General features: G+C 37.3%; 1 protein-coding gene across 1 annotated transcript in view; it reads right to left on the reverse strand.

Moving 5' to 3' along the window:
• Nucleotides 1-813: 813 nt before the first annotated feature.
• rab10 (RAB10, member RAS oncogene family) overlaps nt 814-22,988 on the reverse strand; it is a 30,126-nt gene continuing 7,951 nt past the window's right edge. The window contains exons 2-6 of the mRNA XM_079832053.1: nt 14,113-14,173; nt 10,536-10,674; nt 7,357-7,446; nt 4,904-5,005; nt 814-1,932 (exon numbers count right to left, since the gene is read on the reverse strand). Of these exons, the coding sequence (XP_079688179.1) occupies nt 1,846-1,932; nt 4,904-5,005; nt 7,357-7,446; nt 10,536-10,674; nt 14,113-14,173 (479 nt within the window). The 3' untranslated portion in view covers nt 814-1,845. The remainder of the gene's footprint in view (nt 1,933-4,903; nt 5,006-7,356; nt 7,447-10,535; nt 10,675-14,112; nt 14,174-22,988) is intronic.

Below are 22,988 nucleotides of genomic sequence, written 5' to 3' on the forward strand. Positions count from 1 at the left end.
TCGGAGTTTTGCCGACCGGATACTCCGCTGGTGGGAAAATGCATGGGATGGGACCCGCTTGTGATTGTCGTCTCACCACTGATAGCGCTCTGGTTGGTTGTAGCGCTATCCTATTGTGTGCAGAGGGAATTTGAAAGACAACCTTTTATCCCGCCCCTCGGATTGAGCCCTGTCAATGGTGAGTTCCCAGACCCAACATCTTGATGTGGGTCTGGCTTGTCAGGCTACACAATTCCATGCATAACCCTTTTATTTCAGCTCAAAATATCTCACATTGGGTCAATTTGACGGTCTCTGCCGACCTCTGCCCAAAACAAATATAACATGACTCTGGCCACTAGATGGCCTTATAGCGCTACATGTTGTGAATGAGCTTTTCCGCTGGGTCCTAAAGCTTTATACGATGATGGACAGAGGATCAACAGTGACATAATCATGCACGTCACCAAAGAGCGCTTGGGTTGAATTCGTTCTAATTCTAAATGGAGAACTTGTGCATTCACCTTTACTATTTCTCTCAAAAATGATGATGTGTTGGTAAGTACTCCGTGTATCCTTACATTCTTTTTACAACACCGGCAAATATCGTTTACACGCATCTTCTTCTACTTCCATCGTGCGTGCAGTTGTGTTATGTTGACAACTATGCGTCGCTCCATTTCTCTGATTGGTTGTGAATGCAGAGGCATTTTCTTTCCTGGTTCGGTTGAAACACGCCCCACTGTACAGACTAGAAGTACTCACAGTAACTGTAAAACACACACTCGACGCAGAAAACTCTCCATGCTTGAATAAACGGGACAAACATGTAACTTAAACAAGCTTATTTTTAATGGATCTGCAAAATCGTTTGAATTTCCAAAGAGAACGCTCCCCTCCCTGACACGTATCTGGACTAGAAGAGATACTTGCTGTGAATTACAAACATGGCAAAACTTACAAAAGACCCCAAAAAACCCAAAGAAACCAGCATGCAGGAGAGAATGAGTAACTGAGTGAGGGGGGAAAAACAAAACAAAAACAAAAATACATCGAGGAGATTCATAAAACAGGTCATTCTGAAAAATAAAGAAACAAAACAAAACAAAACAAATATATAATGCCATTCTCTTCTGAGCAAAACGGTTGAATCCAGATGGTTCCACTCGGGCGTGTGTTGTGTGGGGTTGAGTTAGCAGGTCAAGCAGAGAGGAGGACCAGTTTGTGTGTGTGCGTGTGTGTGCAGGAAAAGTGGTGTTTAAATGTGTTGGGGGGGGGGGGGGGGTGAGCTCAAAGGCTCTACATTAAGGCACCGGACGAAAGAAATCAAATCAAAGAAGAAACAAAACAAAACAAAACAAAACAAAAACAGCTAGAGAAGATCTCTCACACTAACACACAACACTAACCCCAAAACACTGGACAAAAGTCTTCATCTAGGATGTCATACTGAACGGCACGCCGCTCCTCTGCGCCATCGGACAGCGTCTCCAGGTCCACTGACAGAGCTCTTTATGTAGTGGTGAATGCACGTTTGTTTTTCCTTTAAATTCATTTCATTCTTTAATGTTTAAAATAAGTACGAAAAAACATGAAATGACTTTGTTTACTTTTTTTTTACACTTTTTTTTTTTTCAGAAATAAAATGTCAGCAAGCAGTCGTGAGTGTGAGAAACGTTAGAGATGTGTTTTTACAGAGAATCCCATGAGGAGGACAGAACGGAAGAGTGTTAGACAGAAACGAGGGATGAGTGAATGAGAGAGAGAGAGAGAGAGAGAGAGAGAGAAAGAGATAGAAGAACAGATTGTGTGTGTGTGTGTGTGTGTGTTTGTGTAAAGTGTGTGAGTAACTGTGTGTGTGTCTGTTCAACTGCAGCACTTGGTCTTCCATCCTGTGACTCCGCCTCCAGTGCTGATGTCCACGTTTTCACTGTTGGGCTCTTTTACGGGCGTCTGCAAAGGAGGGAGAGAACACAAAACGATATTAAAAAATGATTTTACTTATGTAACCATCACAGCTTTGGCACCAACTCGAGATTGTTTGGATCACTTCGGTTTCCGGCACCAAACTCACACCACTGGTTCAGTCACTGTTGCCGCCCCGGCTGATCAGGATGTTCAAACAAACCCAGCGATGGCGACACAATGTTGATACTTTTCACTGGAATACTTCTAGTTGTTTCTGCACATTACATTCAGCACGAAAGAGCTGCGGTAGTCTTTTCTTCACGATGTATATCAGGAGTAAACGAACAAGAAAAAATAGAAAGTAAAGTTTGTTGGGACAAACTTTGATGTTGGCTTGACAAAGACATGAACGTTTTATAAGCTTTGAAAAGAAAGGATGGAAGGAAGGACATTACTAGTTTTAGCACATTTTTGCTGGCATGAATTAGCAAGTTTTTGTTAACATGCTTTAACAGGTTGCTAGCATTAATTAATGTGTTGCTAACATGTTTTAGCACATTGCTAGCATGAATTAACATTTTAACACGTTGCTAGCATGAATGAAGATGTTGCTAACCCTAATTAGCATGTTAACATATTTTAACACAATGCTAGCCTGAATTATTTTTTGCTAACATTAACAGGTTTTCTAACACGAATTAGCATATTCTTAACATATTTTAATACGTTGCTTGCATTAATTAACATTTTAACAGGTTTGCTAACACAAATGAACATTTTAACACTATGCTAACATGAAATAACATGTTTTATAACATGTTTTAACACATTGCTAGAATGAATGTACATGTTTAACATGTTGCTAACCCTAATTAGCATGTTGTTAACGTGTTTTAACACAATGCTAGCCTGTTTTTAACATGTTGCTAACCCTAATTAACATGTTGTTAACATGTTTTAACACAATGCTAGCCTGAATTATGTTTTGCTAATATTAACAGCTTTTCTAACACGAATTAGCATTTGTTGTTAACATTTTAACACGTTGCTAGCATGAATTAACATTTTAACAGGTTTGCTAACACAAATTAACATTTTAACACGTTGCTAGCATTAATGAACATGTTTTCTAACATGTTTTAACACAATGCTAGCCTGAATTATGTTTTGCTAACATTAACAGCTTTTCTAACATGAATTAGCATTTGTTGTTAACATATTTTAACAAGTTACTAGCATTAATGAACATGTTTTCTAACATGTTTGAACACATTGCTAACATGAATTAACATGTTTAACATGTTGCTAAACCTAATTAGCATGTTGTTAACGTGTTTTAACACAATGCTAACCTGAAGTATGTTTTGCTAACATTAATAGGTTTTCTAACACAAATTAGCATTTGTTTTTAACATATTTTAACACGTTGCTAGAATGAATTAACATTTTAACAGGTTTGCTAACACAAATTAACATGTTAACATTTTAACATGTTGCTAGCATTAATTTGTTGCTAGCACATGTTGATAGCATGGTTTAACACACTGCTAACGTGAATCAGCATGTTTTCAAACATGTTTTAACACATTTCTAACATGAATTAAAATGCTTCAACATGTTGCTAACAAGAATTAACATTGCAATTAACAAGCTTGCTAGCATTTTTTACCCCACAGTACGTTTACATTTTTTTTTAACATGAATTAGCATTTTGCTAGCGTGTTTTAACACATTGCTAACATGAATTAACATGTTAGAATGATTTAGCAAAATGCTAGCATGAATTAACATGTTATTAGCAAGAATTAATATTATGTTGCAAACATGTTTTATCACATTGCCACATGAATTTAGCATTTTTATGACATTTAATCTCCATTTTTAGGAAAACTATTAGACGGATCAGCAAGAAAAGATATAGTAACCCGAGTCAGAACAGTCTGAAGGTCTGACCCGAGACTGATGGTTGTAGCTTGAAAGCTCTAGCAGTTTAAAATTAGATTGTGAGACTTGATTTTGTCCAAGGGGAATTGATTGGATGGTTGTAGTTTGCAATACTCCATTATATTTTCATAAGCACACAGTCAGGGTTGGAAATTAACATGGGCTTGGGGTAAAAATGGCACTAAATAATAAAAATGCTTCCAAAATTCAAGATATGGGGAAATAAATACTCGTACTTGTATCAGTTCTTGTTTTTTATATGTGTAACATGATATGGTTAAGCAATATCACAAAAGCAAAATGTTGACTGCATGAATCAGCATATTTGCAAAGGCGTTTTAGCACATTGCTAGCATAAATTAAAATGCTTTAACATGTTGCTAACAAGAATTAACACATTGCTAGCATGATTTAACATGTTTTAACATTTAACATGAACATGTTTTAACACGTTTCTAACACGAGTTAACATGGTGTTACCATATTTTCCATCTAAATGTAAATATTTTACAAAATATGATGCATAAATTAAATAAGGTTAGAAAAAATTGAGACTTGCGTCAAACGTCATCATCCAAAAATGAAAGACACGGAAACAAAAACCTCCAGAAACTTGATTTTTGTATGAAGTAGTTTTACTACATCAAATTGAAATCATGACCCCAAGAATCAAATCATTAAAAAAGTCTTCAACCCCTAATTTATGATGCAAGCGACATGCAAAATCCACTGTCTTTCTGACTGTCGCCAAAGAGATATAAACAAATTCACAGATCTGGGGTGGGAATCTTCAGCGATTCAATTTGGATTCAGGGAATCACAATGCAATTTCAAAGACATTCAGTGAGATGATAATGGCTCATCTTGTAGCAGTATGATTCTGAAAATACAGACTCATTTCTGTTCTAGAATAATAGTATCTAGAAGAGTAAACACCAGCTGAATTATATGTCAATTATATATAAACTGTATTTATAAGTCAAATGAAACAATGCATCTAACCAAATACATTGCGATGCAAAAGAACATTGATGTTATGCTGGTGATATCAGTCAGCGATTCCAGAACTCACCTTTCTGAGAATGTCTTCTGCTAACGTGAGGAACGCCTTCTCGATGTTGATGTTGGCTTTTGCACTTGTCTCGAAGAAGCGAATTCCGTGTTCTCTGGCGATCTAAGGATCAGCACAAGAACAGTTAAAGGGGCACTTCAGCGCTGGGAAGATGATCGTGTATTTAAACTGGGTTATTTATGTAGTAGAAATGTGAAATTATTTTTGAATTTGGTGCCTTCTAGACTGAGAAAAGCCAGATAATGTGTTTTTGGCTCATGTCGATGAAAGACAACAACTCCCAGAATGCACTTGCTCCGCTGCCCTACGAGGCCACTCCCAAGCCACGGCTACCGGTTGTAACGTTAGTTGACTAGAAACTAAAAAGACGCCGTTATATCGAGTCTCCGTGACGAGCTAGTAGGGCTGGGCGATATGACTGAAAACTGTATCACGATATAAGGGTTTCATATCGGTCGATATCGATAATTATTGATATGTTTTATGACCTATTTAAAATAAGGACTAGGAGAACAATATTTTACATTTAAAAAAATTTATTTTAAACTTAACCTTCCTCCGATTATAATGCCCTTAGTGATAAAGGCAGAAATGTCAACACAACCATGGAAAACACTCAAATAATTAAAATATAAACAAGTCTAAAATTTCAAATTTCAATTATCTCTTAACATTAAGGTGCAGTGCCTCCATTACTTCTTTGTAACCGTTAGCGTTTAGATGCTTTGTCATAAGGCACTGATGCAGAGTACCTCTCCGTGTAGTTTCAAAGGCTGAATCCGAACTCGCCCCTTATACCCTACATAGGGCACTATTTGAGGGGACGGACATTATTAAGTGCACTCATTCAATCGCACTTTGCACCGCAATAACAAGTGTACAGCCGATGTACACACAGTGCCTGTCCGAATTCGCTCACTCGTTTACTTTCTCTCCTTCAAGGGAACTGTATCAGTGGACTAAAGTAGGGAATTGTGATTGAGGGTTTAGGGGGCGATTTCGGATTCAACCAAAGTCAAGAATAACACAAAGGCGAGCGTGTCGAGTATAAACACGTCCCCAAACGAATGAGGCGCGCGCGCTGCCAGCGGAGGCTCGCGCTGCGGAGCCAGACGAAAGTATAACACGGTTGGTAAAACTGCGGAGCCAGACGAAAGTATAACAAGGTTAGTAAAACAAGTTTGTGGTATTACCAGTCTTGGTGGGGACGACAGTCTTGCAGACGACATTGGTCTGACTACAGTCAGAATTATACAATCCAAAAAATTGCCATACTGGTGAGCGGACTTGTTTTCCTGTTTTATTACCAATTTCCTCGCTCGCTGCGACACTCATTTTCCACTGATCACTCCACGCTGGTTCTGTTTACTGAAGTTTGAATCCAACACAAGACAACGATATGGCGCAACCAGACATGATATAGTTACATGATTGGCTGTTAGCCTGTCACTCCCTACGTTGATTTGTTACCAGAGAGTGAGTGCCTTTGTTCATACAACCAAACTTGCTACGCAACCTCTGGTTTCTTTCTGACGAAGAAAAAAAAATTATCAAACAAATTTTTTATTGACATCGATTACGTGTCTATCGCGATACATATCGTTATCATTTTATCGCCCAACGAGCTAGTTCCTAAATTAACTTAAACAGTAGTGTATTTTCCATCCAAATGATGATAAGTTGCTTTGTACACTAATATGTAAAACCTGAAAATACGGAGAGTGTGCAGTCGCCATTTCAAGCAGGAAGACTACAAACCGAATGTGCTTGGAATGAAGAGAGCCAGAAGAACACCGCGATTCCTTCGATATTCACCTTCCCAGATGACGAAAAGCCTGGGCCATCTGGTACTAAACGCATTCACCTAGAGTTAAGACTCTCGCTAATACTCGACACGATTTCTGATCACACAGTAGCCTAGACATAGTGATATAGTTGTTAGCAGTAAAACAGCAAAGTCAGCAAAGTAACGAGCTAACTTACTTGTGTTATGCTAAAGTTACCACAAAATGACGATATTTGCGTCAACTGAGGATTTTTTTCCAGAAATAAAATGCATAATTCTCTCGTCTCAGGGGGACATAAGGGGGGGAAAGTACAATAATTTGAATATAGTACCGGGTTTCTACTGATACAAAGCTTAATGCTAAATTGCTGAAGTACCCTTTAATAGTGGTCAACTGATATATCGCCTAGGCCGATATTTGGCCTTTTTTAATTGTTTAATTACGTTTTTCTGTGTGGCCAATGCGTGGGACTTTTATTTCGACACCTGAGCTCCCATTTTCCATCTTTATTAACTTACACCCATCTGTCTAAAAAATTACAGAATCAAGAAGTTGCAAATGTTGTGTAAAATAAATATACATGTGATTTTACTATCTTTAACCTTGTCAATCAAAAACTAGAGGACAAATTGATCATCCATTCCTGAACTATCCTTAGTCTCTCACCTGTTCACCCTTGGCTTTTGGTACGATACGTTTGTCCTCCATGTCACACTTGTTGCCTAGCAGCATCCTCTCCACATCCTCATTAGCATGCTGCAACAAACATACACACATTAGAGACGATGCATTCTAATACTATCCTCACAAATAGTGACGTTCAGACCGTCAGCCCAAATTAAAGTGGCTTCAAAAGTCGTAGAAGAAACAGGACTGAGGTACTCAGTTTTGTATCAGCGGTGCCAGTGACTCGTCGAGATGAACAACATCCCAAACCCAACCACATCCCTTATGGAGTCTCGTTATATGAATTCTCTCGAAATTGCTGATTGTTGGGAAATTCTGCATGAATCATCACACTGAAATTCAAACAGTCAGCAGTTCCACTACACGGCTACATATCTTTAAGCTGGTGAATTTACAGGACTGGAACTTCAAAAGTCCTAAACCAGCGATTCTCAACTCAAAACTGGGTCGCAGGTCTGTTCTATTTATAATAATAAAATAATAATGAGCAACTAGCCATATGATCATGCATAGTCAGACTAGACAAATTTGGGCACAAATTCATGTCTCAAAAACCAAAAACTGAACTCTGTAAACGAAAACTGCATTTTCTTTTTTCACTTGACCAGAATGTGTTTTGTGCAGTCAATTATTGGCCAACATTTTCCTATTCAGCCCATGTCATGTTAATTACTTAACTCTGGCTCAATGATACGTAAACTAATATACTGTATATGTGACCAATGCTGGCAAAATAAGTCATAATGTGCATGGTATAATTTCGAGCTACAGGCAAAACAAGAGAACATTTTCAATTTTGAGGTTCACATGAAAATGAGTTCATGTCTAGCGATCCCAATGCTCCAAATAGCAATTACAAACATCTAAACATATCTTTATTTGTATGTTTTTGGAGAGGAGTACCTTGAAAAGAGTGTCCATGAAAAAGCTGACAGACAGATCCAAAGCGCGTGCACAAAGACGCCTGAGACAGCGCTTGGCGATTTTAAAATATCAGTGTTGGTGAGTATACACGCAAACATTACCTGTTAAGTCTTAACTGAACGTTTAGTTAACTGTAGTGGAATAAACATCTGATGTGTAGCATATATTAGATCCGTGCGGTACAGTAGGTCTTAATATATAGGCTGTCGGTTTCATTAAATGTTAATCACACAATTGTGGCATCACAGGAAGAAAAGTTGAATATATATATAATATATATATATATATATATATATATATATATATATATATATATATATATATATATATATATATATATATATATAATATAATTAATATAATATAATATAATATAATATAATATAATATATATTTGGTGTTGACTTGAGGCATCACAAAAAGGAGCATTTACTTAGCGGCATAAATGCATTTTTCGCAGGAATTAAAGTCGCAGAAAACAATGCATTACTATTTTAAAACTACCGTTTTAACAAAGTGTTATAAATTAATAAAAAAAAAATAATGAAATGATAAACAATGAAATAAAAATACGGAATTTTAAATTAATTTCCTCTGCGTGCTCTATATAGACGTTTTGACGTTTGTCATAATTCTGTACTGATAGGCTATTGTAGGCTACAGTAGCCTATAGTTATTTTATATTCCTTAATAAAAATGTGACAGTTGGAACAAATGCTATAAAGAAATTATGAATCATTACACCGGGTAGATCAGCGCAGTGGTCTAAAAGTGCTCTAAAGTTCTCTCAAAGAGGCAGAAAGTTACTTTGGAGCAGTCATAACAAATGAACAATGACAGCATTTCAGGTAGGACAGCAGATATATCAGCAAATATCGTTCTCAAAGAGATTATTTTTGGAATATAAAATAATGCATAGTGACGGTGACTGGGTTACGCATTTACTTTACCGTATCTGAGGGAAATGTTGCAGTGCGTTGATCTGCCTATCTCTTCAAAGGAAGATTACAAACGGGAAACGGCAATTGATTACACACGACGACTGTTATTTTGGTGAGATAGACATTTTTTTTATTTGCCTAAAGCATATGGAGCTATTTCTATACGTTTCTTGATTCTCACGCCGCCTAAGCTGACACTGACAGGTGGTTGTCATGACAATGACAGTTTCAGGTGGCACAAGTTCGCGTTCATTTACACTGAATCAAAACCGTTTCAGCATCACGTTTGGACCCACTTTATATTAGGTGTCCTTAACTACTATGTACTAACATTTTAATTAATCATTTGATACATTGCACTTATTGTGTACATGTTTTTACATTGCACTTACATTTAAAAAAATACCTGCATGTAATTACATCTGTAATTCATTTCTGTAGTTACATTTGTAATTACACTGTTGACAATTCCCTTACACCAAACCCTACCCTTAAACTTACCCATACCACCACACCTGTCCCTAACTTTACCCGCATTCCACCTCAATATCAGCAAAGGTGTTTTGCAATACAATTTGAACACAATAAGTACATTGTACTTATTTTTTGATGTAAGTACATAGTAGTTAAGGCCACCTAATATAAAGTGGGGCCCTAGGGGCTGAGGTGGGTCAGACCCGGCATATTTTAAGTCTGCTTTTATGCAGCATTGCGTCTTTACACAGAATTTTGAGCAGACACAGAGCCGCTTTAAAGCAGGTGTAGGTGTAGTCTTTTTTTTTTTTTTGGAGAATAACTAATTTTTTTAAAATTGCGACACATTTTGCCATCATGGGTCATGTTATATATATATGATTCAATGATTTTAAGCTCTGGACTTCATGTGTGGAAATGATTCTTCGTGCTCCCTCTCAACCATTCCTTCACAATCTGAGCCTGAGGAATCTTGACATTGTCATCCTCGAATATGGCCATGGTTGTTTAAGGAATGAAAAGCTACACACTCCAACAATTAGGGTTGAAGAACTGTTGCCAAACATATAACATGCAAGAAACATAATTACACCAATAATGATCCAGTCATTGACTCCGCATTTGACTATTTAAATTCAAACAGCGACTTTTGTTTGGTTGTGCAGTGTATATGAATGATACTAAAATAACACTGCATTGAGCCTTTGCAGTTCACATCTTTGTTGACTATTGTATATCAAACGTCAAACAGCACTTCCTGAATGACTGTGTCTATTCTGATGTTGTCAGAGGGTTGCAGCAAGTTGTGTGGAGACTGACCTCATCAATGTTTCTGAGCCATTTGCTGATGTTTTCGAAGCTCTTGGCGTTGGTGATGTCATATACGAGCATGATTCCCATGGCCCCTCTGTAGTAAGAGGTAGTGATGGTGTGAAACCGTTCCTGCCCCGCTGTATCCCTGCACAAACACAATCAAACATTTCAGACAGGCCGTCTCTACTGCGGCAGCGCAGACACAGAGTGGATCATAGATCACACAGGATCCAAATTTAACTTCGGCTGGCAATAGCTGGTGAACATTTCTCTCCAGCTGTTAAGAGGCACCAATTGTTACCGACTAATTCCACCTCAGCAACAGTTGCCATCCTCTATGCGGTTTGTCAAGCGATTGTCTAATGTTCTTATGTTTTAATATGCTACAAGGCAATTTCACAGAATTTATTCAAAATGGAAAACACAGTGCTGGGACGATAAGCATAAGAAACAGACTAGCCAGTGTAATACTGTTTTTCAAAATACTGATAACCAGTGCTAATTTCGTCAACGTCATTTCGAAAACGAGACATTAAAGCTACACTATGTAACTTTTCCGTCCACTAGAGGTCGCCTGTTCAAAACAAAGGCGTAGTTTGATGACGGCACGTTTGAGCGCAGAATCTTGGGACATGTGGTCTTCACCTCATAGCCGGTGGAAAAGAGTCAGGATAGGACTCGGGCAGAAATCATGTTGATGGATGCGATTATTAACGTTACTGTAGTCTGAAGCAGAGCAGTGTTGTGGAGCTGAGCAAGGCCGCAGGAGCGATTGAAGAGCGGGACTGTTATTATGGCATAGTCGCCGGCGCCACTTTCCCTTTTCCAGTCATGAGTAGGCATGTGCCGGTATCAAATTTTCATGTTGCGATTAATTGCTGAAGCTTTTATCACGGTATACGGTATTATCACGATAATGAAATTTGTTGCAAAAAAAAGTGTTGTCATACTATAACAGGTTTAATAACTTTCTAATAACAAAAGGACCAAACATTTAAATATAATAAAGCAATATACAAAAATGTATAAAGTAAACATATATTTAAAACAGATTAAAGAGCTAAAGAATTATAAAGAACAATAGGTAACACTTTACACCAAGGTCTCACTAGTTAATGCATTAACATCAACAAAGAGCAAATAGCTACATTTTTACAGTTATTCTTCTCTGATAATGTTAGTTAAAAAAGCAACTGTTAGTCAGTGTAAGCTCAGGTTCATTAAATAATACAGTGACAACTTTTGATATTAATAATGTGTTATTAAATGCTGAAATTTACATTTAACTTAGATTAATACACGTTTTAGAAGTATTTTTCATTGTCAGCTTGTTAATGAATGAACTAATGTTAAATAATGGAGCCTTATTGTAAAGTGTGTGACTGAATAACAATCAGATTCAGAACATATTCAAACAATATCAAGGGGCATGTGTTATCAAGCCCTCTGCTGTCAGATAGTGAATGTGCGTTTCATTCAAGGCATGTCCTTCACTCGTTCCGCCATGTGCTCATGCACGTTGGGTTTTGTTTACATCAGTGCTCGTTCCTCTTTGACGTATTGTTCATTCTAAACGGTTCATGGGTAAAGTAAATGCATTTTAAAAATCGGAATAATAAGTAGGCTAATAAATAAATATTCACGGTATTTTGAAGTGCCCACGATAACAATATTGTGCATGTTCATTATTGCGGTATATCGTTTTACCGTTTACCGGCACATGACTAGTCATGAGTATGAGGTAACGCAACTCTGTTTATCAGATTAGATATATCTGAGTGTGTTGAAAAGGAAGTTATGACGTTCACTCAGCGGCTGCTATGACACTTGTTCACACTGCAGTGAGAGTAAAGCGTTTCTGCTAAATAAAACCGGAAACCGAGGGTAACGCAGATATGACGCAATCGACAGGCGACTCCCTCAAACGCATAGCTCACACGTCCCGGTTCCTTGGTTAAAATGGCAATTTCTCATGATTTAAATAGTTGGAAACATTTGGGATATTCTAAGAACTCAACTGAACAAAATATATAACACTGGCCTAGTGGTTTTTGGATATTTTACTGCAAAAATCTTACATAGTTCACCTTAAAACTAAATAAAAAAAAAACGTTTTTTAATTAAACAAACTATGACAAAAATCTACTGTCATTTTCATCAACGAATAAAAATAATATGGAAATGTTAGGTAGGGACGATTAGGGAAGAGATCCCGTCAAAACAGATTGCACATTTAAATTGTAAAATGCTGATCTAACCGCAAATGTTCATATGGTAATACGTTTTAGACTGTTGTAATAATGCAAATTTTAGCAATAGTAAGGCGCAGCCATTTCAAATAAGAAATAAAACTATATAAACGTTAAAAAAAGATTTGAAAAAATTCAAATCTAATAATCAAAAATATGAACAAAAATGGTACCTCAATGATACTAAAATCACCATGTCTGTTTTATGAATTGTATATATATTTTTTTTAATTGCCACAATCTTCTAAAAGCACTCCAACATTTCTCATTTTCGTGTATTTTTGCTCTTTAACGGTCAAACACACACAATTATGTCAAAATGTCAGCTTTAGCATGTATTCAAGTAACAGTCGGTTATATAATGCTTAAATGCTTAATTAATGCTTTACAATTTAACTAAACTCATTAGATTTTAATAACTAAACAATTCAGGTGACTAAAATATCACTGAAACTAAATAGCATTTTAGTCAAAAGACTATGACTAAAACTAAAAATTTGCTGTCAAAATAAACATGATGTAAATTGACATCCTAAAATGGTTTGAAATTTGAGTCATAATTCAATGGAAGTTTGCCAAATTTGTAAAACGTCATTCATTCAGATTTTTAAAAGAAATGGAGCCACACGTCACACGAGGCTGTAATTTCATTGAAATATTTTTTCCCCAATGACAATGTAATTACTTGGGTGCTTTTACCTTTTATATCTGCAGTGACATGTGTCTTAAAAACTCAAAGAAATCATGTCACGGTGACGCCTACATCGCTGCAATACCTGATACTTTTAGCCGTTTTCCTAGGCAGCCAAAACATTTTTTTTTCTTTTACTGTCGTCATACCAGATTGGTAACACATTCCAGGTCACAAGCCACCAAAATGAAACTATGAAGAACAACATTTTTCCAGTAGATCAAATGCATGCTAGCAAGTCTCTTCATGTTTGAATAAAGTGTTCATTTGGTATGCTGCATATAAATTAGGGCTGCACAATATATAAAATTGATAATATATATATAGTTCACATTACTATATTACCAAGTTGAGATAAGAAATGGTGATATTTAAATATATTTTGTCTGTTTACTGATGTAAATTTACTGTGTCAGATTTGTGACATTGCTTTTTCTGTAACGCTACAGTAAAACACTGCTGTTCGCTTTTCTCACAGAAAGAATGTGAAAAGCGTGTTGGTCATCTCATTTTCAGTTTTTAAACATTTAAATATAATTTAAATATAGTGTATTTTGACTTAAAGCATTTACATATCACGTCATACATTTGTATAATCAGTTTTATGAATATGAAACCATCCAAACACACACCAAGTACTTACCATATCTGTAGCTTTATCTTCTTTCCTTGCAATTCAACTGTTTTGATCTTAAAATCGATTCCTAAAGAGACAGAACAAAGACAGGGATTTAAGAAAGACACTTAAAAGAAACTGCATTCACAACCCATTTTACTCCTGTAATCTTGAGTAAAACAGAATATTCAATGAGAAAATGTAGTAGGACAGGACTGGATTTTATTCATTGGAAATTATTCATGATTGGATCCCACCTAGGCTTTCCATATTAGAATGGAGACAGATCTGAATGTGATTTTCCAGTGGATTGTGGGGGATTTGCTCTCCTCCTGAACCACCACCAGCATGCTTTTGGAAGCTTTTTGACCAGAACGTTGAGGCTGAAGGTCCAGAGCTCATATGCGTGTGCTACTTTTTCAAGTGAATTGTTATTTGCTTTAAATCACTGCAACCTTTAGCGCATTAACTGGCTTAAATAAAATGACTCTTTTACTACTGGTAACATTTTATAAAGTTTGCCTCATCTACAACAATGACTACATTAAAAAATGTAAGGACATAAAAAATTATAGACATATCCGACTGCGTTTGCCCGAATACTCGCCAGGACATGCATTTTTACATTAATTTTTTTACCATTCAAAGCCAATAATCAGCGAAACTGATCTGTCTGAGTGAAAGGGGGCTGCACGCGCTTCAGAGTCCGGCAGCGCGCACGAGCACGGGCCACGCCACACTTTTGAGTTGCGTTAATTTTCCTGAGCTGCGCTTATATATTGGACTGTTCTGCTTCCATTGTTTAGTTAACGGTGGAAGCAGAGCTCACACACACGTCCTCACTCCTGCTGTCACACATCGACGCAAATTAAGAAATACTGCTCTTATTAGAGTGCTGTCATTTGTAAAGTACCGGTACTAATACAATTTCATATCGTACCCAAACCCAGTCGACTAAAAATATTGACGTTGACGAATTAACAGCGCCGAAGCAGTCGATTGTATCGACCAATTGCGACAGGCCTAATTCTCGGTCTTCATTACTTCACGATCTGTTTAACATTCCCATCTTAATACATTATTAGATAGAACAAAGAAAGTAGACAGTATATGAAAAAGAAGTTTGCAGCATGGTTGATGTCCAATGTCGCTCGCTTAGCAGAAATGCATAATCATGTTTTGCTTGGTCCCGTTTAAAGTTGTGTTGGATTTTCTCTTTAGCGTAAAAATAGGTCCATGTTTGTAGAGTTAGTTTCTGGAGTAAATATATAGACTATAGAGATTTTTAAAAAATGACGGGTGCTGGTGTTTCGCATGCATTATGCTAATCTGCATACACTTACATCACTGGTAGATCCTATTGTTCTGGGTTAGACCCTACTCTAAAGTAGGAGCTAAATTAGTTCCTCCCAGTTCCTGCGGGGGGAACACGCCAAAATCCAGGTACTTCCGCCATTAGTTCTAGGAACTAAGAAAAGGTTAAAGCACCTAATAAGACCAGGAACATGTATCAAGAGGTAAATAGGGTCATTTTCATTTCATGTTGACTTCAAGGCCTGTTTACACCAAGTCTTAAGCGACAAAACAACATAGATAGTAGGGCTGCCCCCTAATAGTCGACTAAACGTTAGTCGATGAGAAGAGGCGTGGTCGACCAAAATTATTTGTTGGTTAGTCGCAGGGAAAAAAAACTTGAAGTGGCGGAGTCACGCAGTCCGTGAGGGACAGATCGTTGACGGCGGGTCCTTGTGGTAATTACAACATCATCCATCTAGGGCTGCAACTAACGATTATTTTAATAGTCGATTAATCTGACGATTATTTTTCGATTAATTGGATTTAAAAAACATTAATTTCCAATCCTTTATTCAAAAACAGAACTGACAGTGCAAATTCACAGTTCAAAAAATCTTCAGAAAGTGCACAGGTTGCTACAATAAATCTATAAATCCTTTTTTTTTTTATAAAGAAAAATACTAATAAGAAAACTTAACTTAAAAGGATGTTAGAACTTGTTCTCTACACTACACTCAGTCACACACACTCACAAACAAAATTTAATGGGTTTAGTTAAGTTGTAATGCATTAAGAATTTCTCTAAAATGTCCAAACCCATTATATACTCCTGGAGAAAACATCTACTGTATTAACCTATTAATATGAATGATATTAAAGTTTAAACATGCAATACAGAGACAGATTTAACTGCTGTGACATTTACAAAAATATTATGTAGCAATTATATAAAACTACTCCTCCTAAAGAAGAACACAATGTCGTATTTTCAATGAATGATATGCATTCTTTGTAACAACTTGCATACAACATTCCTTATAGATTAAATATGGATTAAATAATTAATGTATAATAAATATAATGAATCCTTATTAAAATATAAGTACGCATAATAAGTACTATTTAAATATATACCCCCCAGTATATATTGAAGTATTAAATTAATATAAAAGGTGCAATTAGTTGACTAATGGCTTAAATTATTCGACTAGAAAAATCTTTAGTCAGGGGTCAGGGGAAGCCCTAATACATCGAAATGTTTATTTTATTTTTTGCACTAAATGGCTCCAATACTGAATTTTCATCATTCAGGTGTCAAAGTGTGGGATGTGCAGGCATATTAATTTGTTGGAAAATCTCACAAAAAAATCAGGACTTGTGAAAATTTAGCTCTAAGGCCTTTAGCGTGGGAGCAGCTTTTTCAAATGAGAAACAAGCCTATGCATTCACTGAAACAGAAAAGCATCAAGAAAACGCTACACAATCTATAGCAGTATCGACTGGGCATTTCTACCATGTTTCTTATTTTAAAAGTAAAAAACCATGAGGTTTTTCAGAGATTTGAGCGGCTGAAAGTAGCCTCACAGTGTTTGGTCATGTCGATGATGAAGGGTAGATAGATCTCTACCGTTCAGAGGGAACACTAGCAGCGTGTGTTGTTGAGACTAGCACGGACCAACACGGGCAGGCAGACAGAATGGAAAGGTTCATCTGTGAAACTGCTGAGTTTAATGGCCCAATCGCACAGTAAAAGCATTCAGACAAAAATTCACACTGGAAAATGTCCTGAACAGATCGCTGGTAGCTCCTGTGTCTGTCCTTGCCACACACAAAAAAAACTGATGTTTGCAGAGAAACTTGAGGTGTTTCTCAATGTCAAGGATCCTTCCTCTGCAGGACTGATCCTTCCAAGTCACTTCCTTCAGAGGCTAGGCGAGGCTCCTCTTTAGCATTCGGAGAACAGGTAAATGGAACAGGCTAGCAAGTGCACGTCAGCCTCATTACGTCAGTGAAAAGGTCTGTTAGCCATCAATAACTTCATTTGTATACGGTTGTAATTTGTACTGGCATTTACAAGTTAAACTTTACTTATATTTACTACGGTTATAACAAATGTTTGGTAACGTAAATACTAGGGGTGCTCCGATCGATCGGCAACCGATCTCGATCGGTCGATAATCGCTTTGGGATGATGATCGGCGGTCTCTAAAAAGGCCGATCTCACGAACCGATCTCATGCTGACGTCACATAAAACCCGTACCTGCCGTGAGAGCTGGGGCATGATATGCAGCGACACCGTCTCATTCTCTTTCCAGCGCGGGTAATATAATTATAATGCTGAAGGTGAGGTACAATTCATATTTTTATATTAAATAACTTACGCAGTCATTTGAAAACGTTCTGTGGGACGTGCGCGCGCTCTCTCTCTCTCCCTTTCAAAATGCTCAAATGGCTTCACATCAGCGCATCGCATCTGCACTAAAATCGAGCTGCACAGTTGACACATGATTTGCCACTTTGCACAATCGAGGCAGTGTCGCATCGTCACTAAAGTTTATCATTTGCATTTATTTGTAAGTCTTGTCAGTGTTCAAACCGCTCAGCACTCGCGCGTACGGTCTGGAGACACACACACACACACACACACACACACACACACACACACACACACACACACACACACACACACACACACACGCTTGCGAGTACAAATTGCGCTGAAATGGTCAGATACACACAAATGTATGTACTAAATGACCGTTTTGACGAGTGTGAACGTAAACCCCGTCGTGACTCGCGAGTGAACGTTTGTGCAGCTGCATGTAACCGTATCCGTGTTCGCTCTTAAAGTGACAGCACTCGAATAAACTGCTGCTGTCTCTGAGTTTCTGTCTTGTGTTGTTTGATGAACCTTTATGACACTCACTGCTCTTGAATGACTAACTTTTGCAACCTTAAGTGTAAGGATTAATCTAATTTAATTTATTCAGGGAAGACCAATATTAATTTACATTTGATTTCTTATTAAATGTCTTTAGTATTTCTTACCTCAATACTAATGTTAGACCTACCTGAAAAATTGTTTTTAAAAACAAAAATGCACTGCATGATCAAATATTTAGGTGAGATAATAATATACATTTATTATATACATTTATTTGGGAAAGATGGCCTACAGTAGCCTTAAGTTATTTCATTTTCTAAAATAAACACTTGGTGGTTCTTCAAGATCTTGACTCAGTTAATTTAGAGTTAGTTTCATTTCTACAAATGGTGCAAACTCTGCAAGATTATATATAAAAGATTGCCATTCCCCTGCCATTCTGTGATCGGCAGTGATCGGCAATCGGCAGATCATGATCTTGGTGATCGGTAATCGGTGATCGGCCCCAAAAATGCTGATCGGAGCATCTCTAGTAAATACTTACACTTGAAAGCATATTGCCCCGTTAACGCTCCGACTCCGCCAACGTCCGATAATTTGTATTTTTTGAACAAGATAGCAAAGCTGCGCGCATAGGATTGTGGGTGATTTGAGAGCGCGAAGTGCGCGAAGTCTACTCGTATGCATCCTTTCCTGTATATGGCATATTTTTCGAACGAAGGACTCAGACCTTGGTTGAAATTCCGAGGATCCTCGACATTGGAACAGCCCTTCGACGGACGTCGATGACGTAGCATCCTCAGAATTCTGGCTTCCGAGGATCCTTCCTTGACATTGAGAAACGCCTTTGGACTAGAAAGCAACTCCCACAATACCCTGGCAACCATAAGCAATGTTTAAGCAACAAAAAAAACCTTAGCAACCACATAGCGACAACCTAAAACAGGTTAGCAATGGCATAGTAACAATCTAAATCACTCAAAACATCTCAGCAATGGAATACTAACAGCCTAAATCACTCAAAACACTTTAGAAACCACATAGTAACAACCTAAATCACTCAAGACGACTTAGCAACTGCATTATAACAACCAAAATCCCTCAAGACACCTCAGCAAATGCATAGCAACAACCTAATCCAATCAAAACACCATAGCAGCTACATAGTAACAACCTAAATTAAGGATGCACCGGTGGCCGATTTTTTTTATTTGTTGTTTATTTGCTGTATTACAGGCCAAAATTGTCTTAAAAAAAATATTGGTATCGATTTGAAATGAGAAATTACTAAGAACTAGTGAATTAAATACAACTGCATTTTAAATCACAAAGGTGCTATACAAATGTAACATGAGCAGTTGTTTTTGGGTTAAATTAGATTGTATAATTTCAAGATTTTAAGCACAAAAAAAAAGCATGATCTGAATTTAGCTTTGTGAAATTATGCTACATAAAACTATGGATGCACTAAAAATTTTCGGTTTCAGGCTGAAATGGTTTTGGAGAGCCGAAATCAATGATCAAAACAGATGTTTTAAATCGAGCGCTTCTCCAATGGCACGTTTTGACTGTTTTCAGTGTCCATTTCGTGCACGTATGGTTTTTTTTAAAAACAAAATCTTTTAATCTGTGCTGTTTTCTGTTGATGCATGAACAAAACTTCAATAGTCCCTTTTCACATTTCAGGGTTTCTCAGAGCGGAAGTCGTCATAGTTGGGTTAACTTCTATAGCGGTGAGAGTATACATTAAATATATTTGTGTGCCCATTTGCTCAAAAAGAAAAAGAAAAACTCCACAATTTTTACCATCACTCCCATAGACGCTTTATTAGAAACATACTCACAGCAGCAGAAACATACTCACAGCAGCAGTGACTTGTTTTTTGTAATTTGATGCAAAAGTAAAATACAGTATATAAGTATAAGTATTAGTGTTATAAAATGTAAATTTTTATTTTTATGAAAATACAAAAAACATTGCAGGATTTATGATATTGATGACCGTAAAACGCATCAAAGTCTGTGAAAAGGGTCTATGAACATTTGTAGCGCGCCTGCCATATGATAATCACAAAAGGCTTTGTTACTTTAAACATGAAATGGTCTCAACTTTAAAATTCTGTCAATTTTATTCTGAAATTCAAACAATAAATGTTGCTCTTAAATGCGTCGTGACAGATCGCTGTAGCCTCAGTTTAAGCAGCAGCGCGGCTCAAGCGTGTGTGAACTGATCATCTCATCTCCTCTTTACTACTAATTACAGCATGAAATAAACATAGGTGAACACCAGAAGGTATGTTGAAAGTTGCATTACAACTTACCGAAATAAATCCTGTCACGTAATCGCTCAATTAGTGTATCAACTGGGGAAAGACTTCAATAAAACAGCTTGTAGGCTAAACTTAAAAGGTCCCATGGCATGGCATTTTTCTATTATTTTATAATGTTTCCTGAGGTGTACTTATATTGTTAGTATGATTTTTACATCATAAAATGTCATAATTTAGAAATAAAAGGCATTTTTTCAATACTGCTGTTTGCCCTGTGGCTGAATGTCCTGTTTCAAGAGGCGTGTCTGCTGTGAGACTTCAGTAAAAACGCCCACTGTTGTGATTGGCTGACATCTTTGCATTTGAAATGAGCGGAGGGGGCGTGGTTTAACGAGGTCTACCAGGCACGAGCTGCTGCCAGAGAGACGGATGGACATGAGTTCACTTCACATCAGTTCTGTCAGTACGTCTCAGTTCAGTGAACTGTTGTAGTCACTAGGATATACTTCAGGTTATTAGTTTATTTCTAGTCGGAGGTACTGTCACTCATGTCAGAAAGTTAGTAACTTTAGTAAATGATGGATCAGCGCTGACTCGAGACGCGAACCGTTTAGAACGATTCAGTCCGATTTGGTGAACTGATTCGGTTCACTAAAAAGAACCGGTTCAAAAGAATGATTCGTTCGCGAACCGGACATCACTAATGTACCAGAGACTGAGCGATTGCTAACAAAGTTATTTATAGTAATTACTGAGTTATGAGAGCGCTGTCAGCGCGAGTTTATTGTGTTTGTATCTGAGAGTTCTGAATAAACACGAGTCTCAGTCACGCCGAGTCCGTCTTCATCATTATTCTACCAACTTTGTAACACATGCAATGTAAGTTACCAGAGATGAACGAGTTACGAGTAAGTGTTGATTATAGCATTATTTTTAGATATTTTCCTATCATATGAAAAGTGTCAGTGACGCGCATTGAGTACACAGTGCAAACAAAGACAACAGCAGTAATCGAATGTAATCCAGTTTATTGTGGGGCAAAACTGGCTAGCCCGGATATGCTCACGCTTACCCCTTTCTGCTTAATCTCACACCGCGTTTGGTGCCTCCGCTGTGGGCCAGATGCAGTACTGGGGGTCGGTGATGTTGAAGGCCGACCGGTCAATGCAGCCCGAGCTTCGGGGTGCGTGAGGTTTATCTCTAAAGATGTGACTGCCAATATTGAGCAGAAACTCATGACTGTATGCACATTTTAGAACAGATAGACGCGACAAGGACGTACAAAAACATGGACTCACAAGATAGAAAACACGGTTTTGTAGGGAGAGAGAGAGAAGCCGCTGCGTGTGCATAATAATAATAATAATAATAAATAATATATAATTAGTATATAATAATAAATAATTAGCTACACATCAGAAATCACTGATCACAGATCAGAAGGAACTAAAAAAAGATCTCTTGAGGACAAATATAGCGCTTGCATGGGCGTGCCAGATTCTCTGGGCGGAGGAAAGGGAGGTAACCGTTCCTGTTTTTACGTCAAAACAGGAGACTTCAGGATTGGCTCGTCTGGCCTGTCATTTTTTCAAAGGCAGAGAGAGACAGCCACAACTCTGTTTACACCGATCAAGATTTCTAGCCACTTGGGGACAATATTCAGGCTAGGGGAACTCATATTAATGTTGAAAAACCTCATAAAATGAAAATTTCATGCCATGGGACCTTTAAGGTTACATTTACCTCAAGAAAGCTATTCAAATGTCCATAAACTCATTAGTTAGCTAGACAAATATAACTCAAAAGAAGAGCATTTTACTAAATATATGCACCGTATATTCATTATATTTTTACTTTAAGGCACAATATGTAAGATTTTTGGATTAAATAACCAAAAAACGCTAGAACAATGGTATCCCAAATGTGTCCAAGAATGTTTAAATCCAGAGAAATAAGCGATTTTAACCAGGACAAGGACGATGTCCGTCCGTGCGTCGCCTATCAGTTAGGGCTGCAGCTATCGATTCTTTTTGTAATCGATTAATCTAGCACTTAATCGATCGATTAATCGAGAGAGAAAAAATCTGTGTTTTTAAACAACCAAAACAAATAATGCATAACGAAAATTAAGAGGAAAAGCAATTTAATTTATTAATATGTACAACAGGTTTCATGATGTAATCTAGCCCTGACATCAAAGTAAATATCTTTTATGTAGATTTCTACACCTACCATTAGGCTACTAACAAATAATATATCATTTCTGGGGTGAGCCTATTTGCTATGGTAACCTAGCAACCTTTGTGCGTGAGGCTTCATTGCAGTTTGGTACAGCAGAAATACATACATTAATTTTCAATAGAACGCTGCATTTGGCTTGCATCACTTGCATTGCGGTGCATTTTAGGTGAAGCATCCGTTCGAAAAATCGATTCCCGGTGTATACAGTCAA

This window comes from Gobio gobio (assembly GCF_949357685.1).
Source record: "Gobio gobio genome assembly, chromosome: 12".
Lineage (NCBI taxonomy): Eukaryota > Metazoa > Chordata > Actinopteri > Cypriniformes > Gobionidae > Gobio > Gobio gobio.